The sequence below is a fragment of the Dromaius novaehollandiae genome, chromosome 22, assembly GCF_036370855.1.
Source record: "Dromaius novaehollandiae isolate bDroNov1 chromosome 22, bDroNov1.hap1, whole genome shotgun sequence".
Classification (NCBI taxonomy): domain Eukaryota; kingdom Metazoa; phylum Chordata; class Aves; order Casuariiformes; family Dromaiidae; genus Dromaius; species Dromaius novaehollandiae.
Window position 1 is genome coordinate 5990614 of NC_088119.1, and position 20255 is coordinate 6010868.

Consider the following 20255-nt stretch of genomic DNA (forward strand, 5'->3'; position numbering starts at 1 on the left):
GGGGGAGGATGGAGGCAGCGTGCAGCTGTGTGTGCATGCACAGGGTGTGCACATACGTGTGCGTGCACATATGTCTGTGCAGGCATGTCTGTGTGCAGGCATCTGCAGATGTGTGCGTGCACAGACATGTGCAGGCATGTCTGTGTGCACATGTGTGCATGCACATGTGTCTGTGCATGCATGTCTGTGTGTGTGCAGGCGTGTGCACGTGTGTGTGCATAGACGTGCATGCATGTCTGTGCGCATGTGTGCATGCACATACTTCTGTGCAGGCATGTCTGTGTGTGCAGGCGTGTGCAAGTGTGTGTGTGCGTGCATGTCTGTGCAGGCATGTCTGCATGTGTGCAGGCATGTGCACATGTGTGTGCACATATGTCTGTGCATTCATGTCTGCGTGTGTGCAGGCATGTGCACACATGTGCATGCACGTATGTCTGTGCATGCATGTTTGTGTGTGCATGCAGGCATGTGCATGCACATGTTTCTGCATGTCTGTGTGTGCATGCAGGCACGTGCACACGTGTGCAGGCACGTGTCTGTGCATGCACGTCTGCGTGTCCAGCCATGTGCATGCACGTGTGTGCACGCACTCATGCATGTGCCTATGTGCGTGTGCAGCCCGTGTGCAGCCCCGTCTGCACGTGGGGACACCCAGCTGTGTGAGCATGCATGGGGATGTACCCCAAATCAGGGAATTTTCCCCCCCGGCTCCGCCTTTCCCGCGGGTACCGCAGCCCCTTGGCTTGCTGAGGCCGCGTGGGAGAGGCGGGATGGGGGGGAAAGAGCCCGGATTTGGGCCGGAGCAGCCCATGGCCATCGGGGAGTTGGGACTGGGGAAAGGTGCAAGCTGGGTGGGGGGGGATCCCTGGTGCCCAAGGCAGATGTTAAGGGGTGGCTGATGGGGGGGTAATGACAGCGCAACATCTGGGCAGGGGGCATGGCATCCTGGCAGGTGGTGTGACATCAGGGCAGGTGGGGCAACATCTGGGCAGGAGGCACGGGATCAGGGCAGGGGGTGCAACATCTGGGCAGGTTGTGCAGCCCCTGGATATGCTGTGCAACATCTGGGCAGGCCCTGCATCCCTGAGCAGACAGTACAAACTCTGGGCAGGTTGTGGAACCTCTGGGCAGGCCATGCAACATCTGGGCAGGCAGAGTGACAGCTGGGCAGGCCTTGCCACCTCCAGGAAGGCAGCGCGACATCATGGGTGGCCAGTGTAACATCTGGGCATGCGTTGTGACCCCTGGGCAGGTAATGCAACATCTGGGCAGGCATTGGGACATCCGGGCAGGTTGTGCAACCTCTGGGCAGTTAGCACAACATCTGGCCAGGCAGTGCAACATCTGGGCAGGGTGAGGAACTTCTGGGGTGATAGTGTGACCCCTGGACAGATTGTGCAACATCTGGGCAGGTGGCGCAGCCTCTGGGCAGGTCATGCAACATCTGGGCAGGCCCACATGACACCTGGGCAGGCCGTGCCACCTCTAGGAAAGTAGCGCAACATCTGGGCAGGTGGTGCCACCTCTGGGCAGGCTGTGCAACATCTGGGCAGGCCGTGCAACCTCTGGGCAGCCCCTTGGCTGGGTGCTGCTGAGCCCAGCACAGCGCAGGGGGCATTTTGGGGACGCGGGGACTTCGCACACACACACACACCCTCCGCCTTTTCCGGCACGGGTGGCGTCGCCTCCTCTTTCGGCAGATGCTCTCCCAGTTCGGCAGCCGCAAAATTCCCGGCGCAGAGCTCAGGCTTGAGGCCTGCGGCAACGGCATTCGCCCGCTGCCGTAAACAGCCAGGCGAGCGGCCGGATCCAGCCCGGAGCGGGCTTGCAGCCCGACAGGCAGGCTCTGCCCTGGCGCCGTTGCAGCCTCCCGCCCCCGAGGGGAATCGCGTTGCCGGGAATTCGGCTCCGGCCGCGAGGCGCTTTTGGGGACAGCGGTGAGGGGGGGGAAAAAAACACGTTACATAACAGCGAGCCAGCGAGCGCCGCCGCCGGGCTTGCAAACTGCAGGATCACAGGCCGGGAAAGCACGGTGCGCGGTGGAAAATCAGTGCAGCCCGACGCCAGCGAGACGCACGGACGGGAACGAAGGCTGCAAGTGCTCGCTGCGGTTTTTTGCAGCCCGGCAGCGATGCGGAGGGAGCCGGGGAAACAGCTCGCCTGGCCGGTGCAGCCTGGTGCAGGCTCCGTGCCGGCAATCGGGGCTTGTTTTCCAGTGAGTCAGAGGCGGCGGGCTCCAGATGCCATGGCGAAGGCGCAGGAAGCCTGAGTCACCCCAAAGAACTGGCAAAAAAGGGCTGAAAAGCTTCTTTTCGGCTTCTCCACTGGGTCTTGAACTTTTGCACCGAGTGGAGGAAACGTTTCCAAGCGCCTCGGCCACGTGGGCTGGAAATATGTTGCCGCGGGGCCTTTTTTCCCGGAGTTAAACAACCTGGATTTGGGGGCTGGAGCTGGACGTTGAGGCGCTGCCGTCGCCCCGAGGATTGCGAGCAGAGCCAGTGTCCCCAACCCTGTCACCACTGCAGTCCCAAATCACCCCCTGGCCCCAGGCCACCCTGCATCCCCAGGGCATGCCCATACCCCCCACCCCTCCATGTCCCCAGGCCACCCTAAATCCCCCCTCCCACCCTGCCTTCAAGGAAAGCCCTTGGAGCAGAGGGGGAAGCAGCCCTGCGGCACGTTCGTGTCTTGCAGCATCACCTTGGAGGCTTGGGGAAAAACAGTAACCCCGAAGTCTGTCCCTTGCTCACACCAATAACGAATGCAGATTAATAAGAATTAATAACGGTCCAATGCCTTGCAAGATCCAGCTGTCCTGTGCCCCTGCAGGCCTGCAGCGAGCCCCTGCCCCTTGCAACGGGACCGTGCCATTGCCTATTGCCCTGGTGCATTGCCCCAGTCAGTGCATTGCCCTGGCGCCCTGGTGCATCGACCCAATGCATTGTCCTGGTGCACTGCCCCAGTGCCCCGGTGCGTCATCCCAGTGCGTTGCCTTGGGTGCCCAGTACGTTGACCCAGTGTATTTTCCCAGTGCCCTGGTGCCCTGGTGCATTGTGCTGGTGCGTTGCCCCAGTGCCCTGGTGCATTAACTCAGTGCATTCTCCCAGTGCCCTGGTGCCCCAGTGCCCCAGTGCATTAACTCGGTGCATCACCCTGGTGCATCACCCCAGTGCATTGCCCCGGTGCACTGTGCTGGTGCATTGCCCCGGTGCCCCGGTGCATTAACTCGGTGCATCGCCCCGCTGCACTGTCCCGGCGCCTCGCCCCGGTGCCCCGCCGCAGCCCGGCCCCGCGCGCCGCCGCCTCGAGCCTGCAGAGGGCGCCGCGGTGGGCCCGAGCCACGCGCCCATTGGCTGCGGCGCGCCGCCGGAAGGGGGGAGCCGGGAGGAGGCCCAGGCGCTCTCCAGCCAGCAGGGGGCGAGCGAGCTGCGCCAGGATTGGCTGCGGCGCGCCCGGCGGGGGGAACGCGGCGGCAGCTGGGTGCGGAGGGCGGGGGGGCAGCTTGGCCCGTTTCGGAAGCGGCGCGCTGATTGGGCGCGCCGAAGCGGCGCGGATGGAAGGCGCGCGCTGATTGGGCCCGCGCTTCCCCCCCTCGCACGCGCACCGGTGCCGGTGCCGCTGCCGGTGCCGGGACGGGCGGGGAGCGCGGCGCCATGGAGGAGGCGGGCTGCGGGGCGCAGTTCCGCGCCGCCGTGCAGGTCATCCAGGGGCTGCCCCGGAGCGGTGAGTGGGGGCCGGGGCTGGGGCCGCGGCGGCCGCAGTCCCGGTACCGGCGCCGCCGCTGAGGCTCCGTCGTGTCGCAGGTTCGTACCGGCCCTCGTATGAGGAGATGCTGCGTTTCTACAGCTACTACAAGCAGGCGACGGCGGGGCGCTGCCAGGGCCCGCGGCCCGGCTTCTGGGACCCTATCGGCCGCTACAAGTGGTGAGGCGGGGCGGCCCGGGTTGCGCCGGCCGGATCCGGTTCGAGCCGGTTCGGGCCGGTTTGGGCTGCCCCCCCCCCCCGGTCACCTCACGGTCGTTGTCACCCGCAGGGACGCCTGGCACAGCCTGGGGCGCATGTCCAAGGAGGAGGCCATGGCCGCCTACGTGGCCGAGATGAAGAAGGTGGCCCAGAAGGTAGCGGGGGAGCAGGTCGGGTCGGGGCTGGTGCCACCCGCCGGGCCCCGCCGCGAGCTGTGGCTCTCCGCAGGTCATCGACACGGTGCCCATGGACGAGGCGACGCAGGAGATGTTCAGGTACTTCGAGCCGCTCTACGAGGTGATCCAGGACATGCCCCGGCCGCCTGACGCCTTCTTCAAGAGGAAAGGGGGTGAGTGGCAGCCGCTCTTCCCCCCTGATGCCCGGCAGGTCACTCACCTCTGCCACGCTCTTCTCTCAGTGCCTGTCACGTTGCTCCTGCCCTCTTCCTGTGCCACTGCTCGCTCCGCCCTGGTACCCAGCACTGCCCTGCTTGTACAGGGCATGGACACACCATGTCCCTTCTGGTTTCCCAGCTGTCAGGCAGGTGCTGATGAGGTGCTTGTTTGAGCATCGCTCTTACCCAGGTGTCTCTGCAGCCTGGGCTCTCGCTCCCCAAAACTTCGGGGAGAGAACTTGGGATTCGGCTCCTCAATGTCCTGTGGCCCGCATCTGTAGACAGCCCCACGTTGTAGAGCAGTTAGATCAGCTCCAGTTTCATCTCCTGACTCCCGGGCTGTCCCTCCGCTTGGTTAGCCTTGACTCTGGCTCACCCCTGGGAAGGGCTGGCTGTGTCCCCCAGGCCAGGTCACCTGACGTAAGCAGCCGGGCAGGTCTGCGTGTTTGTGGCAGGGTGGACGTGGAGAAATTGGGGTTGAGAAATGGGATTGCTGGCATCTGGGGATGCTGGGACTGCCTTGTTCCAGAGAGCTCTTCCCAGCCCTTTCCGTGCGCATGTCTGTGGTGACAGCTCTCTCCTGGTGAGAGGCTGCTGGGGACCCCTGGAGCAGGGTCCTCAGCGTATCTGACTTGCTGCGGGCCGAGAGCTGTGCAAGCAGGGCTACTGTGGACTCTCGCCCAGTTAGCTGCTTTCGGTGACTTCCCGAATGCTGGAAAACTTAATGCCAAGCAGCTTGGTGGGCTGCTGTGGCTGGCAGGTTTGTAGCATAGCTGTCAGCGCTCCTTCCTCTCTGCCCCATCAGCCTGTTCCTGCTGAGCAAAGGGCCTGAGCAGATTCCCCCAACCTTGAGGCAACCTCCCCAGGCAGTGAGGAAGGGCTGGGGATTGGGAGACTTGTGTGGAGTCTAATGGGACACTGAAAATGTGCTTGTCCCCCCGGGTGGGGGGCAGGAGCTCTACAGAGCAAGGAGTGTTTGGGTGAGCAAAGAGTTTTATTTGGTTATCTTTAATTGAGAACCGGCCGTGAGGTTTCGGAAGGGGATCTGCTGCTGATGAATGAACATGCAGACTCCAGATGTGGAGGTTCGGCTGTACCTGATTCCCAGTAGAAGACTAGTTCGGCAGGAGATGAGCTTTGGGGTATATTCAGAACAGGTATAAACTGTCCGTGTTTTGCTAATGTCGGAAGAGCTCCGACAAACGGACTCACTACCAGCTTGTCCCAGGCGTCTGTCCTGCCACTGCTTCGGAGAAGGATGCCAAAACCCTGTTGCCTGTAGGACGTGCTCCTTAGCCCCAAGGTTTTGCTTGGCCTCATGATGGGTGGTTCTTCCCATGGTGCCTAAGCACTCTTGTTGTCTATACTGGTGCTGATTCTGCTCCCGTTAAAAGATAAATAGGCTTTATTTTTCTCAGGAACATAAAAGCTCGTTCTAAACTCCTGATCGTCATCCATTTGGGAGTGTCATCTTGTGCTGCTGTCACTTGCAGGTGACAGTCTCTCATTTAGGTCTAAACCTGATAGTATCTGCGAAATGAATAAACCCAAGGTGCCTGAATCGTGGTTTAAAATGCTGCACTTCTTAAACTGCTGAGTCATTTGTGTTAAAGGTTCTGAACCTACCCCGAGCGTTGGTGCTATTGCAGCTTTTGTTAATGATAATCCAGACGAGAAAGGTGGCGTTTGATGCTACGGCTGGTCGGCACGCGCGGGAGGGCTTGGGGTGAAACCAAAACACGGCAGATAGAGGCCCTCGCGAGGCTTCCCGTGCCTCGGAGGGCAGAGGTGATGCACAAGGTGGCCAAAAGCCAGACCTGTGTTTTTACAAAATCAAAATGTCACTTGGAAATGCAAATCGTGAGTGGTTCAGGGTCCAAAGAGATCGCTTTCACAAGCATTTTTGTACACGGAGGCCAAGATTTGAAGCAACTATGGTTAAACGCTCCTGCCCTAAAGCACGGGCCAGATGTTGCTCTGCCAGCCCTGCAGGCACGGGGAGGCTGGTGTGGGAGCCAAGCTGCTCTTGGAGCAGTGGTGTGGGAGGTGACAGGACCCTGCCCGTGTCTCACCCCTGCGTGGAGCAGGCTCTGGGCTCGCAGTAAACAAGCTGAGGAGGGTTCTGGGGATGGGGGCTGTCGCTGAGCAGAGCGGCCTTCACGCTAACTGCTGTGTGGAGCGGTGCGAGGACCTTCTGAGCCTGGGGGGGGTTCAGTCGCCGGGCCCGGGCCCAGGGAGGTCCCACAGCCGCGGACCTGTTGTCATCGCGAAGGCCCGTTGGGAACAGCAGCCCCTCGGAGACGCACGGGCAAGGCGCTGGGCAGGGCGGCGTTGCCACATACCCGGCCAGCCAGGAGCAGGGAGCAAAGTCCTGGCCGCTGGAAACACTGCATGGCCGGACTTAACCCCGCGGGCTCTGCTGAGCTCCCGGGAGACGGGCAGGGCTGGATCCCCAGGGAGCACAGCTCCGCTGGGAAGGCCGAGGCCCGCGCCGGGGTGCTGCCGTGTTAGGCGGATGTCGGGGCTTCGTGCTGCCTGCTGAAAGCCCCTGTGGTTGATGGCAGTGTGTGTGATGCCCAGACGCTCTCCTCGGCCAGTGCTTCTCGCTTTGGCTCTGCGTGTTAGTGCTGATGGGCCCAGTGACCTGCCAGGGGACAGGGCTGGTGGCCATCCCCGGTCACTGTTTATCCAGCTGTTTGCTACAGCTGATACGGAGCTGATCCCTCTGCCTGCTGCTGCTGCAGGGGCTTCGGGGCCAGCAGCTCCTCTGCCATCCCCAGATGAGACCGTCCGTACGAGGCAGCTCTTGCTGATCGGTTGAGTCCGTAGGGATTTGCGGACTGTCAGCAAACGGAGCAGGCTCTCTGCTCTCCTGTTAGCCGACGAGCTGGCTGGCTCTCCTGCGCCTTAATGGCGAGCAGGCTGCTTGGGAACAGCCAGTCCCTGGGTAGGAAGGAAGCCTTTGCATCCCCCCGCTGCGACCGGATGGGAAGGTGGCCCCGACTCTGTGTGTCCCAGCGCTGCGAGGAGGTGGCCGCACGGAGCAGAGCGGGGCGGGCTGCACTGCGGGACCATCTGCAATGCTTTAATGCTGATCTCCTCCCTCCCCTTTGCGCAGACAACCAGGAGCAGATGCCTGACCCCGGCCAGGACAGTCCAGAAGGGAGCCCGGCTCAGGATTGCTTGCAGAGTGCCCTGCCCGAGGAGGAGAAGCACGGGGAGCAAGTGCCAGGTTGGTCTCCCTGGCGTGGCCAGCACCCAGCAGAGACCCCACGGAGGAGGCGCAGGCCCTTGCGTTGGCCAAGGAGGAAGCAGCAGGGCTGGGCCGGGCCTCCGTCCATCCGCAGAGCTGCTGGCTTCAAGCACGTCCGGTCCAACCCTGGTTGTGTATCAGCGTTTCACAAGTCGCTGAGAGCTGGTGCTTCTCGTGGATCCAGCTCTCGGAGCTGTTCTTGAGCCCTGGGTAACCCTGAGCATGTTGGTTGTCTCCGTGTTGCTCCTATCGGTGGAGAGAGGTCTGATTGTGCTAAATTGCAGGGGGAGATTGGAGGGCTGGAGCGAGATGGGCTTTTGTGGACTGGGAAAACATTGTCCTGGAAAGTCACGGTCCTGGGAGGGAAGTTCTGCTGCGGCTTGAGCCAAGTCTGCCCTTCCTGTGGTACCGGGAGTTGTGCAGAGTCCTCGTCCTCCCTGTGCAGGGCCGTCTCTGTCTTGGCTAATGCCGAATTTCTTGTACAGCGCCCCGCACGCGCTCCCACCCGCTTGCTGGCAGCTCTGCTGGGGGAAGCGATCTCCGGGTGCCTCTCTCGATGGCACGCGGTGCTCCTGGCCTAGAACATCCTTGTCTGCAGGGGCCTCTCGCTCCGCGTTGGGTGCTTCGGGGAGGAATTCCTCCCGATGCCTTCCCGGCCCTCCCCCAAGGAGCATATATGGTCACAGAGCGAACGCCTGCTTCCAAACCGCGGCGATCCTCAAGGGAACGTGGGCTGGGAACGTGAGCGGAGCTGGGCAGCGCGCCTGCGTGCCCGGCTGCGCATGCCGTGACCCAGGGTGCCGATCGTAGTCGGTGCAGTGCGTATTGTGCCCGGGGGCTTCGCGGGGCTGCCGGGCGTTCTCAAACACTGGATTTAACGCCGTGTCAGAGCAGCTGGGGCCTTAGATTCGGGTTTGCCTGCCTGTGAGTCCGACTCTGCCAGCTGGTGGGCAGGAAAAAGGGAATTTGGTCCTTGGATTCAAGGCCGCGGTCCTGGCGCTAGTAACAGCCCCAAGTCCTTCACCCTTGGGCCTCGGTTTGCTTTCCAGTAGTGAAAGCAATGCTCTGCTCCCTCTTGCAGCGGGGGCAACGCTTTTATGTGCTCCGAGCTCGCCGGCTGAGGGATTCGGGCCTCATCCTGGCATCTTGCTTTGCGCCCGCTGACATTGGCTTTCTGGCTGCTCGCAGACCTGTCTCCTCGTGTCCTGCTGTGCCGCGTGAAGAAGGCCGCCCCTGAAGTGCCTTTCCGGCGCTGCCCGCGGCTGAGCCGTGCGCTTCCCTTGCAGGAGGCGGGCTGAATCCTGCCGCCGAAGCGCTCGAGGGCACCCAGGTGACCAGCGACTCCGAGGGGGAAGTTTACTGTGATACCTTGGAGCAGATGGAGCCCGACCAGGTAACGTCTCTCAGGGCAGGACGGCCTAGAGGAGGCCCGGGAAGTGCTGGGATCCCGCTGCCGGCGTGACAGAGGCTTCCCCTCCCGGCAGCCTTGCCCTGCCCTGCCCCGGTGTGCTCTGTACGGGCAGATCTCACCCTCTCCGTACTGCTGCAAGCTCTCCGCGGCTCTGCGCACTCCTGTTTTCACCACCCTGGTGCTGCCACGCCGCTGCTCTGGCCGCAGCAAAGGGAGGCAGCCGGAGGCCGTGCGAGGCCTGGCGCGGGCTGGGCCGGCCGCAGCCCCGAGCGGGCCTGGGTGGAGGCCGTGCTTGCACCGCTGCCGCTTGCTCCCTGCTTGCTCAGCCTGGGCTGTTGCTAACAACCGTCTCAAGTACCACCAGCAAAGTTCTGCGTTTTGGGTACTACGGTGGGACGCTGGGGACCTGGTGGGCAAGAGGACGCCTGGGTGCTCTCCAGAGTTCTTCTACCAGCTTGAGCCTGGGCGAATCACTTCTCTCCGGGTTCCTGCTCTGTTGCCTTCCACATCGGCTCATAACTTGTTGTGGTTTGATGTCCCTCAGCCTTGTGCATCTTCCGCTGCTGTAAACGCCGCTGTTCCCGTCCTCTGCTGCGGGATGGGGAGGAGAAGCACAGGGAGCAGGAGACTTAGAGCTGCATCGGTGGCCGTTGCAGCCGGGGAGGCCCGAGGCCGCTGCCCTGCCGTGGGCGCTGAGCCCCCGGGAGCCGGGTCGCCGGCCTCCCTTGCCTGCCGCGCTCCCGCAGCCCCGGGGGAGGTGAGGAGCGGGCGCTCAGGGCTGTTTTTCTCTCCCCTTGCACAGGCTGGGCAGTTGCTGGCCAAACAGGGTCTGTCCCTGAACGGTGTCCGGCCTGGGCCCCCAGCGCCCCGCGCCGCTAGGGAGGGACAGCGGGCTGAAGGCGGAAGACTAGAGGGGAAGAGCAGCAGCGGCCTCGCAGGCCTTGGCGCTGAGAGAGGTGGGTGCAGCGTTTGGCTCCTGCGCACCTTCCCGCTGCTCCCTCCCCGCGTCCCGTGCTCGGGGCTGGGCGTCTGCGGGTGCGGGGCGTCCGTGCAGGGGCTGAGCGGAGAGGCGAGTGCCGTGACCCCTAACGGGGGACAGAGTTTAGCCCCAGCACCCAGGGATAGCGCAGTAGCTGTGAATTCTGAGTGTCTCTTCTTTCCATCCATGTTTCTTCCCAGGCTGTTCAGCATTTCACCACCCAAGGCCTACAGACCTGGGACTTCTGGGCTGGGTTACGGGGCGGGGGCATAAGCTATGCATGGGGTGAACCAAGCTGGGAGATTCAGGCGAGCTCTCCCCAAGCAGGGAAGAGAGTGAAGGTAGAGACGGGGCAGCAGGACCGCGTGGCAGTGTCTGTGGCTCTCCCCGTCCTCTGGATGCATCCCCGGGGCTCTCTGCTCCGGGAGAGCTTTGCCACCTCAGCCTGGGGTGCCCCGGGGGCAGCGAGGCTGGGCGCCCGCTGCGGAGGGGTGGAGCTGCCGCCTCACCTGAGCGCGGCCCACCCGTCACGCTTATCTTCCCCGTTAATGTTTCCGCCAAGCCTCCTGGGCTGCTTGACCTTGGGAGTTAACTTGTAACGAGGCCGATAAAGCTGCCGCGGGGATGGGTGCAAAGCGACCCCGGCCTCTGCCGGCTCCCTCCTCGGCCAGCACGCCGGGAAGGGGCTGAGCTGCTCCCCGGAGCGTAGCCGGGCAGCGCGGCCCGGCTTGCCGGAGCCGGGGTAAGGAGCAGCCTGTGCTGCAGCAAACGTTTGCCCGTCTCCCACTCGCGGCAAGGATTACTTGAGTGTTTCATGGCCGGTAGCAAGGCTGGTTTGGGGCCTTTGCTGAGGCCGAAGGCCTGGCAGAGCCGCAGCACGGAGCTGTAGCTAAGCAGGGCGTCCTGCCTCGCTGGACGAGCCGAGGTGACCCACATGCGCCTCTGCGGATCACCACCACCCTGGGGGATGTTGGTCCGTGCCCCAGGACCGTGAGTGCTGGGACGGACCCAGCGCCCGGCCGGTGGAGAGGGCCACGGGCTGCTGGGCTGGAAGCTCGCGGCTCGTGCCGGGAGCGGCTGGGCAGAGCCGGCATCCCGCAGGGAGCCCGCACTGTAGGTACCCGATGAGACGCATCATTTGCCGTTGGGTGACGTCCCGCAAAGTTGGCGGATGAGTCCGTGATGTTCTGAGCTTCCCGGGGGCTTTGGAGGGGCCTCGCTGCCAGCGTTAGCACAAGCTGGTGCTGAGCCAGCCCTTCCCAGCCGCTCCCCGGGGTGGCATCGCCCCTGCACCGCGTACGCCACGTTACTGCCCTGCCTCGTCCCTGAGCAGCGCCTGCCTGTGCGCCCCGCAGATCCGCAGCGCGCCGAGGGTGACCCCCAGCTTGCCCGCGCGAGCCAGGGGACGTCGGAGGAGCTGGACGCGCAGGTGGCCGGCGCCGTCCGAGCCCTGCAGGACGACATGCGGCGAGTGCTGGAGAGGCTGAGCCAGCTGGAGACGCTCACCGCCGCGTGGGTACGTGCCCTGGGGCCGACGCGGCCCCCGCCTTGCGCCTGCAGCCGCCCGGGCGCAGGCCGCGGGGCCGGTGGGGCTTTATCCCTGCGAGCGGAGAGACCTCAGGCTGTCGTGACATGTCCCGGTGGGGTGGAGGCTGGTGCTGCTCTGCCCCACGGTGCAGGCGAGGACCTGCTGCCCCCGGGATTCCCGTTGCCGCTGGGGTCCCGTCCTGGCTGCGCTCTCCTGGTGCCTCATAGGAGCCCTAACGGGGCTCAATTCTGCCCGTTCCCCCTCTCCTGGGGACGCAGCGGCTGGGAAGGGGGTGCTGAGCCCTAGCTGCACCCGGAAACCTCTCCTGTTTGCAGGTGGACGCGTCCGAGGCGGATCCTGACCAGCTGCTCGCTCCGCAGGTGAGTCGGAAGTGGACGCGGCGCCGCATGGCCGTGTCCTCGGGTGTCCCGTCCTGTCCCACGTGTACCCACCGGGCCGGGGCTCGACGCCCGCCCCGACCGCGCCGTGGAGATGCTGTGAGCTGGGGGTAGCTCCGGACCCTCCGCTGGAGAGTGGGGGACGGCACCGCGGATGTGTCCCCAACATCCGGGCACCTGGGACAACTGTATGGACGTGGCACATGGAGGAAAGCTCTCCATGGAGCGAGGGCCACAAAGGGTCATGGGGCCGTGACGGTGTCCTGCTGCGACCTCCTTTCTGAGTAACGGGTCAGGGGACGTTTGAGCTTGCTGGGGACCCCCGGGAGCTTGTCATCGTCCCTCCCACGTCTCTCTGTCCCCTCCCCAGGCGCTGTTGCCGTGGCCCCTGGCCGTGTCCCCTCGCACCCTGCTCTTCCTCGTCGCCTGGCCCTTCGTCGCCCAGTGGCTGCTGCGCCGCTTGCAGGGCAGGAAGAGGTGACCGCCCGCGGCCGCCCCGGCTCCGTCGCGGGACCGCCGAGCGGCTGCCGCCACTGATAATTAGCGATTCCGCTTATCACAAGCCAGGCAAGAGCAATCGGATCGATCCCCCCCTCCCCAGGGAAAGAGGCTGCTTTTAAGCGACTATGCCAGGCCTGGGGGGGCGGCTGGCCGGCCGGCTGCGAGCCCGGGGCTGCCCGGAGCCCCCCCGCGCTCGCCCGGCACAGGGAGGAGGAGCGGCCGCGCGCCGCCGTCGCCCGGCGCTCTCAGGGTCCCTCCGGCACCGCAGCGACGGCAAAAAGCACTTTGCACCCAGGGAAAGCGGCGCGGCTCCTTCGGGAAGCGCCGTCTTCGAGCACCGCCGAGCACGTGGGCTCCCGGCCCCCCAGGTTGTACGTGCCCCGGGGCCGCCAGCGCCCTGCCACCGCAGAGGGGGGTCCCAGGTTTCGAGACTGGTTTAAGGACGTGCTTTACCACCCAAACCTGCCCGAATTAAAGTTGCCTTTCCATCTGGCGCGGGCCGCGCTGTGCCTGTGATGAGCCCAGTCCAGCAGGTCCCAGAGGAGGCAGCAGCCGGGTCACGGACCCAGCACCTGGCCTGGATGCGGCTCGTCCTCACGCAGGTGGCATCAAGGCTCCGAGTCCCTCAAGTCACCATGATCACACGGGGGGCTGTTCCTCTGTGGGACAGCGGGGGAAACTGAGGCACGATGTGACACAGCTGCCATGTTTGGCCCCCGCCGTTGGGCACTGCAGGGCAGTGGGAGAGAGCCTGGCTCTTTGGCTGTGCCCGAGAGCCGCTGCTGGGTTTAAGATGCCCGGGGCCGGCTCCCCCCAGCCCTCCACGTCCCCAGGCGGCTCAGTGGGGCGAAAGTGGGTCGCTGGGGCCGGGGACCACGCTGACAGTCACCTCGGTGCGACGCGGCAGGGCTGGAGCTCGCCGCTGGCCCGGCCTGGCTCTGCCCTTTATAAGGCCCAGCCCCGTTTCTCCTCCCCGTTCAGCCCACCGCAGGCGAAGGGGCCCCGCTGCTCCCAGCCCACCCTGGCACCGAGCGGCCCGGGCGAGCGCCAGCCGCTCTTCGGGGGGGGGGCTGAGCCACGGTGCCAGCGCCGGCTGCCCCCCCCCCGTGCCCGCTGGAGGCCCGGGCTGGGGAAATGGGAGGCCGTGCTGCCTGCCCGGGCAGGAGCCCGCGAGGGGCTGAGCCACGCGTCCGGCTTCTCCAGCTGCTTCAGGGCTGGTGTGAAGGAGGCACGAGGGATTGGGGGGTCCCTGCTTATCCTGTGTCCCCCCCCCCAAATCCATCAGGGCAGACGGGACAACAGCCCCTTCCTTGCTGTCTGCATCCCATCCCCGAGCCCCAAGCTCCCCTGCTGCACCAGGGCCCGACCCCATTCCCATCTCCTTTCGGACCCCCCCCCTCCCCCCCGGCTCGGCCACCTCCACGTGACACCGAGCACGACGCGGGTGGCAACGCCGCCGTGGGGCACCCGGCCGCCAGCGGCTCCCCGCAGGGAGCGGTGGCAGGAGCCGGTGTGGGAGCCCCCCGCTTCATCCCAGCCGCCGCTCGCGTTGCTGCCAGCCCCCTGTGCCCCCCCCCCCCCCCCGGGTTGGGGCCATCCGGCTCCGCTGTCGGCGGGACACGAAGGGCACCCAGCTCCCGGCCCGCAGCAGCACCGGGCCCCGTTTCCGGACCGGCACCGCGGCAGATGGCAGCTTCCTGCCGGCGGGGGCTGCCGTGGCCGGGGGGGGGGGGGGGGTGGCAGCGTTTTGGCAGCCCTCCCTCCGCCTCGGCCCCCCCAGCAGCCACGGCGATGCCGCCCTCGCCCCGCTTCCTCGAGGGCGCTTTTCGCCGCGGCCTGGCTGCCGTGGGGCGGCCGCTGCGCCCTGCCTCGGTTGGCCCGGCCGGGCGGCCCGATGGTGGCGGGGAGCCGGCCATGCCGCGGGGCGCAGGCCGGAGGAACCGGCAGGCCGGCGTTGCTGAACCCCCTTTTGCCGGGGGGGGGGATACCTGGAGGGGGGGCTCCGGCCTGCTGCTGCCCGGCGCCATGGCGGCTCCTGCCTGTCCTCAGGGTTCCCCCCCCCAACCCGAGGCTGGGGGGGTCCCGCGTAGCCCAGCCGCCTCCCGAAACCATGGGGCCCCATGGACTGTGCCCCCCCCAACCCACTCCGCCATCGTTCCCCTCCCCCCAGCCCATCCCCCCCCCCAAGACGTGCGGTCCCTCCCAGCCTCCCCCCCCCCCACCGTGGGCACCAATCACCCCCCCGCCATGGGGACCCCTCGCCATGGGTTGCCCCCCCCCCTCCCCGGACCGTGCCGGGGTGACACCGCCAGCGCGGGGGTGGCAGGGCCGGGCCCCGACCCTGCTGTGCCCGCGGCTCCGGCCGTTGGGCCGCGCTGCCCCCCCCTCCCCCCCGAGGAGGCGGGCGGACCCAGGCGCCCGGGGAGCGCAGCTCCGCGCCACCTCCGCTCGGGGGACGCGGCCCCTTTAAGGAGGGACTCGTTGCCGCTCGCGTTTGTTTACATCTCCCTCCGCCCTGCTGGGGGCCTCCTCACTCAGCGCAACGCCCGGATCCCTCCGCCCGCCCGTCACCCCTCCCCGCCCCCCTCCCCGAGGCCTCCCGCCGGCCCGGCCCGGCCCGGCCCGTTGAGGCCGCTCTCGCTTCGGGGCGGGCCGAGTCCCGGCCCGCGGGACGGCGGGGCCCGCGGCGGCCCGGCCCGGCGGCCCCCCGCTCCAGCGGCGGTGCCGTCCGGGACTACTTTTGGGCCGTACCACTTCCCTCCGGGCGCGGGGGGCGGCGCTGACGCCGAGGGCGCTGGGCGCGGGGGGCGCCGGGCGCTGCCCTTAGCGGGGCCGTGAAGGTCGTCGGGCGCCGCGCGGCCCCACGGCGAGGGGAAGCCCCTCGAGCACATGGTACGGCCCCGGTGCCGCCCGCCGCGCTCCTATTGGTTTAGCCGGCCGTAAGTGACGCTCGCCGCAGCCAATCGTGGCTCGGCTGTCGCGGCGCCCAGTGGGTGGAGCCTGGCGCGGGGGCCCGCCCCCCTCACGCGCTGATTGGCCGCAGCGGCGCGCTGGCCGCGGTTCTGGGAGCCGTAGTCGCCGCGGCGGGCGGGAGCCAGGGAATCGATCGGGGCGGGGGACTGCGAGTCCCGGCATGCCGCGGGGCGCGTGGCCTGCAGCGCGCCTGCGCGGCACGGGGCGGGGCCGGGCGGCACTATTTAAGGCGGGGGAGCGGGCTGGGAGCAGCAGTCGGGAGCTGGCGGCGCGGGGAGCGGGCGGAGGCGGCAGCGGTGGGGCGGGGTCGGGGCGCGGCGAGGCGGCGGCGCGTGCCATGCGCGCGGGGGGGCGGGCCCGGCGGCGTTAACCCCTCGGCGGCCGGCGGCGCGTTAACCCCTGAGTGCTCGGCGGCCGCGCCATGGCGCGAGCGGCCTGAGGGGACGCGGCGCCTGGCGGGGGCGGCCCCGATGCGCCGCGGCAGCGCCTGTCCCTGAGGGAGCGGAGCCGCGAAACCATGGCCGACGCGGCGGCCGCCGAGGCAGAACCGGAGCCGCAGCCGGAGCCCGAGGCGCAGCCGGAGCCGCAGCCCGAGCCCGAGGCGCAGCCGGGGCCCGAGGCGCAGCCGGAGCCGCAGCCGGAGCCCGAGGCGCAGCCCGAGCCACAGCCCGAGCCGAAGCGCGGCGACGCTGCCCCGGCGGCGGCGGCGGCGGCGGCGGGGGACGGCGAGGCCGAGCCGCTGCCGCCGCGCGGGGCGGCTGAGGAGGCGGCGGCGGAGGGCGCGGGCGGCGCCGCGGGGCGGCCGGCGGCGGGCGCCGCGGGGCGGCCGGGCCTGGCGGGGCCGCGGTACCGGGCGGCCGTGGGGCGCACCGCGGAGTGGCCCGTCAAGAAGAAGCACCGGCGGCGGCCGTCGAAGAAGAAGCGGCGCTGGAAGCCCTACTCGAAGCTGAGCTGGGAGGAGAAGCAGCAGTTCGACGAGCGGCAGAGCCTGCGCGCCTCGCGGCTCCGCGCCGAGATGTTCGCCAAGGGGCAGCCCGTGGCCCCCTACAACACCACGCAGTTCCTCATGGAGGACCACGACCAGGAGGAGCCCGACCTCAAGACGGGGCTGTACCCGCGGCGGGCGGCCGCCAAGTCGGACGACACGAGCGAGGAGGACTTCCTGGAGGAGGCGGCCGAGGAGGACGGCGGCAGCGACGGCATGGGGGGCGACGGCAGCGAGTTCCTGCAGCGGGACTTCTCGGAGACCTACGAGCGGTACCACGTGGAGAGCCTGCAGAACATGAGCAAGCAGGAGCTCGTCAAGGAGTACCTGGAGCTGGAGAAGTGCCTCTCGCGCATGGAGGACGAGAACAACCGGCTGAGGATGGAGAGCAAAAAGCACGGGGGGGAGGCGGCGGAGGCGGCGCGGGTGCGGCAGCTGGAGCTGGAGGTGGACAGGTTGCGAGCCGAGAACCTGCAGCTGCTGCAGGAGAAGGACCTGCACGGCCAGCCGGCCCCCTGCCAGCTGGGGGAGTGACGCTCGGGGGGCGGGAGGGGGGGCTTTTTACAGTGGTGGGATGTAACATTATCCACTTGTGTACAGAGACGCCGGCGGACCCTTTCTACGACGCGGACTCGCAACGTCCCCAGCGCCGCTGGGGTGGACGCTCTCGGTGTAGTGTAGTGCGTGTTGCTGTTCAGCCTGTGTGCAGCTTCCCCCCCTCCTTTTCTTTTAGGTGGCTGTGGCGGGGGCTAGGGGAGGGGTTGATGTATAAGTGAACTTGATTTATGCTTTTTTTTTTCCCCCTTTTTTTTTGTTTTTTTTTCTCGTGTTTAAACCAAAAATGATCCCCAGGAAACCTGTAAATTGGCCAAAACTGACTATAAAAACTATAGAGGTCTAATAAATTTAATTACTTGTAACTGTAATGGTTTTGGTGTGATTTCTAGACTGTTCAAAATGTCATTCTCCTGCGGGGGGGGATACGTTTTGAATAATTTTCATTGTACGCTATAACTGGTCTATGGAGGGGTGAGATAAAACCAGCTCTAACTTCTCAGTTAGCCGTTCTGCATAGCTTTCTCCCTCCCCAGAAGACACATTTTCAACTTTAATCTTGCTAAATGGGTTTACACGCTTGCATACTACCACAAAAACACCTGGAAGATGGGTAACATCCTATGTTCTGCTTAATATCACTTGTATAATGGACACTATTTACACCTCTCTAATATATTACTATACTAGAGTGTATTTGTTTGCCTAAAGGCTCATGTAAACAATCTTTTCCTCCCACTCCTGTGGCAACCTAGGTCAGTTAGTTGGAACCGTGGCAAAAAAAAACACATAGAAAGAGACGTAACGTTCGGAGGCTCGAAGGAAAACACTTGCTTGGAGTTTTGTAGCAACCTGCTAAAAGTTTTGGTAGTCAGCAGTTTACCTCGAAAATGGCTGACAAACAAGATGGGGCCTCGGAGGTCCAGCGTGACACCGGCAGCTTGCGTTTCCCCACGGCCGGAGCACCGTACCTGACCTGGGAAGCGGCGAAGCAGAGGAGGCAGCTCTGGCCTCTCCAGACAACTGTACAGGCTGTATTTTTTTTTGGGGGGGGGGAGGGGGGGCCGGTAAGTTAAAGCCCAGAATAATATAGGGGTACGATTTGCTCTGATTTGCACTGTCGGGTAATCGCTGGGCTCAAAACTGAGACCGTGGATACACATACACCGAAGGAAACTTCTAACTCGAGAGCCTGGGAAGCAGCCTGTTTAAATAGCTATCACGCTACAGAGGGCAAACAACAAAAAAAAAACTAAAAACACATCTTTTTACAAAAAATTAGAGGGCTTAAAAATAGATGAGAGGAGGGAGGTAAAGGGCTCCTCGAGGCTGGTCTGTTCTGGTCGGGGTGGGCAGCGAAAGCAGTGGTACAAAACCAGGGGACTGCAAGCAGCACGGCAACGCCGTGGCCGAGGGACTGTGATTTAAGGCTCGAGAGAGATTTTTTTTTCCATGAAAATTGGCAATGTTTCTACTCTAGGGCATGTGCTGACATCAATTCTCCGCTTTGGGAAGGGAAAAAGGGAACCTGGTCGAGGTCTACTTGCTCGAGAGCTTCCCGGGTGCTGGGTTTTTTCCTTCCCCGCTGCTATGACATCATTCGGCAGAGACGGTGCCTGGTGCATTGGAGCCTGGGTCGTAGGAGGGAGCCCGACATTAACTTGGCACCGGCAAACAGCTCCTGAAGTCAAACGGCGAGCAAAATTCAGCGAGAGGCAACAACGCTCTCGCCACCACGAGAGATTCTGCTTATCGCCGAGGAGTAGAAATACCTAATCACGGCGCTTTCTTCGTTAATCTGGGACTATTCTTCCGAGCGCTGTGCGATTTGTTTGCCCAAATGAGATATTCTCTCTTAATAACTGCGCTGCGTGTGACCGTTTCCTATTCTTCTGGGGCAGGAGACTAGCAGGCGTGTGGCTGATTACACTAATTTCAGCAGTAGGTACTATGCTTTAAGAGGCAGCAATATACTACCGTGAAAATGTTGTTCTTAGCCTCTGGTTAATGCAAAAAACTTAATAAAAGCAAATATTATTAGTCAAATGCAGCAATAGTTGCTGCAAATAAAGTGACATCTCTTATCAAGTTTGCTGCACCCATATGTTTGCCCTTCATCTGGTTACCCTAAACACATTGCATTTACTTCACAGAAATAAATCTTCCTTCTAGGTTATCTGCAACTGCTTTAACAAATATAACTTACAAAAATTGAGGGCACCCCGAAAAAGTGCCGCTGCTTGTGCCGCAATGATCAAGTGCCCAATCTATTTTGATTCTCCCAACTACTTCTGCTTTGGATCGTGCTGCTGAGCCTTTAAACTGGTTTAACGCAAACCAGTCGTGATACAAATCAGCTTATTCCTGATCCACGTTTGAGAAGGTGTTTAAGACCGGCGCGTCTCCTTCCAAAGGCGCTTACTCCAGTGCCCCAGAGTTTAAACCCGGGACCGGTGAGCCTGCAGCGCAGCAGATGACCCTCGCCGCCGCAACGAGCGCCGGGAAGGGGAGGCAGTGCCCGTGGCAGAAGCGGCCTTGCCACGCGAAGGGACCTTTGAAACCTCCAGGTGGATCAGTAATGAAGGGGCAGCTCGTCCACGGCACGCTGCCGGCGTCCCGGGTGCTTCGGCTCGCCCCGCGAAGGGGAGAGCTCATCAGCTTAAGATGCCGCACAAACTTGGTGCAGAGCGCTGCAACTCCGCTCCGGAGGTGACAAGCTCCTGCGACTGTAGCCAGACGATTGTTCGAGAGGGACAAATCGAATCTCAGAGGTTGCCAAGGATAAAAGTGCTTCTGCGCTGGCTGTGATGTGGTATGAAAGGGCAGCAATTAGTCCATTTTGACAATAAGGAGCGCACCGTCTTAACTAGTCGAGGGCAAGCACCTCCCTGGAGGGCAAGGCAGCCGCGCTTGCCAAGTCTATCCCTCTCCTAACCAGCATCACTTCGGTCTTTCCTGGGTTGTTTGAGCCAACTGTCCCTTTATTCAGGCTCCAACTTCTTCGCTGAGATCAAGAATGCCACCAGAGCAGCAAGCTGCATTTCCCAGGGCCGTTGCTGGCGCTCCAGCATCACTTAAGCATCGCCTAACGGCTGCGCGTGGATTTAAGCGGCAACGGGAATCTGCCTTGCAGGACTCTGCATGTCAGAGCTCTTGCCTGTCCTGACGCCGGGGCCAAGTGGGAAGAACAGACTTGCTGCCATCCTGCCTGCTGCCGCCACGCTAGCCGCGCGGCTCGTCGATGCCAACTTTACAGCAGGCAGCTGCAGCAGCTCTGGAAATACGGTTTGTAAAGAGACCTTTGGGCTGAAGGTC

The 20255-nt window shown here is 64.2% G+C and overlaps 2 protein-coding genes across 4 annotated transcripts; both read left to right on the top strand.

Annotated features, from left to right (window-relative positions):
• The first annotated feature begins 924 nt into the window (after nt 1–924).
• On the top strand, nt 925–12920 carry ACBD4 (acyl-CoA binding domain containing 4). Of its 3 annotated transcripts, none has more exons than XM_026107920.2 (10): nt 925–1252; nt 3804–3924; nt 4034–4118; nt 4192–4312; nt 7476–7589; nt 8897–9003; nt 9824–9977; nt 11356–11516; nt 11864–11908; nt 12297–12920. In XM_026107920.2, the coding sequence occupies exons 1-10, from the start codon at nt 1231–1233 to the stop codon at nt 12405–12407; spliced, it is 1041 nt and encodes a 346-aa protein (XP_025963705.2). In that variant the 5' UTR covers nt 925–1230; the 3' UTR covers nt 12408–12920. The 3 variants fall into 3 exon arrangements, with proteins under 3 accessions (XP_025963705.2, XP_025963704.2, XP_064380514.1); XM_026107919.2 differs by lacking the exon at nt 925–1252 and adding an exon at nt 3489–3723; XM_064524444.1 differs by lacking the exon at nt 925–1252 and adding an exon at nt 3489–3698.
• A 2732-nt stretch (nt 12921–15652) lies between these two features.
• Nucleotides 15653–17311, top strand: HEXIM1 (HEXIM P-TEFb complex subunit 1). The gene has a single exon (XM_026107924.2). The coding sequence runs from the start codon at nt 15918–15920 to the stop codon at nt 16917–16919; it is 1002 nt and encodes a 333-aa protein (XP_025963709.2). The 5' UTR covers nt 15653–15917; the 3' UTR covers nt 16920–17311.
• The last annotated feature ends 2944 nt before the right edge of the window (nt 17312–20255 follow it).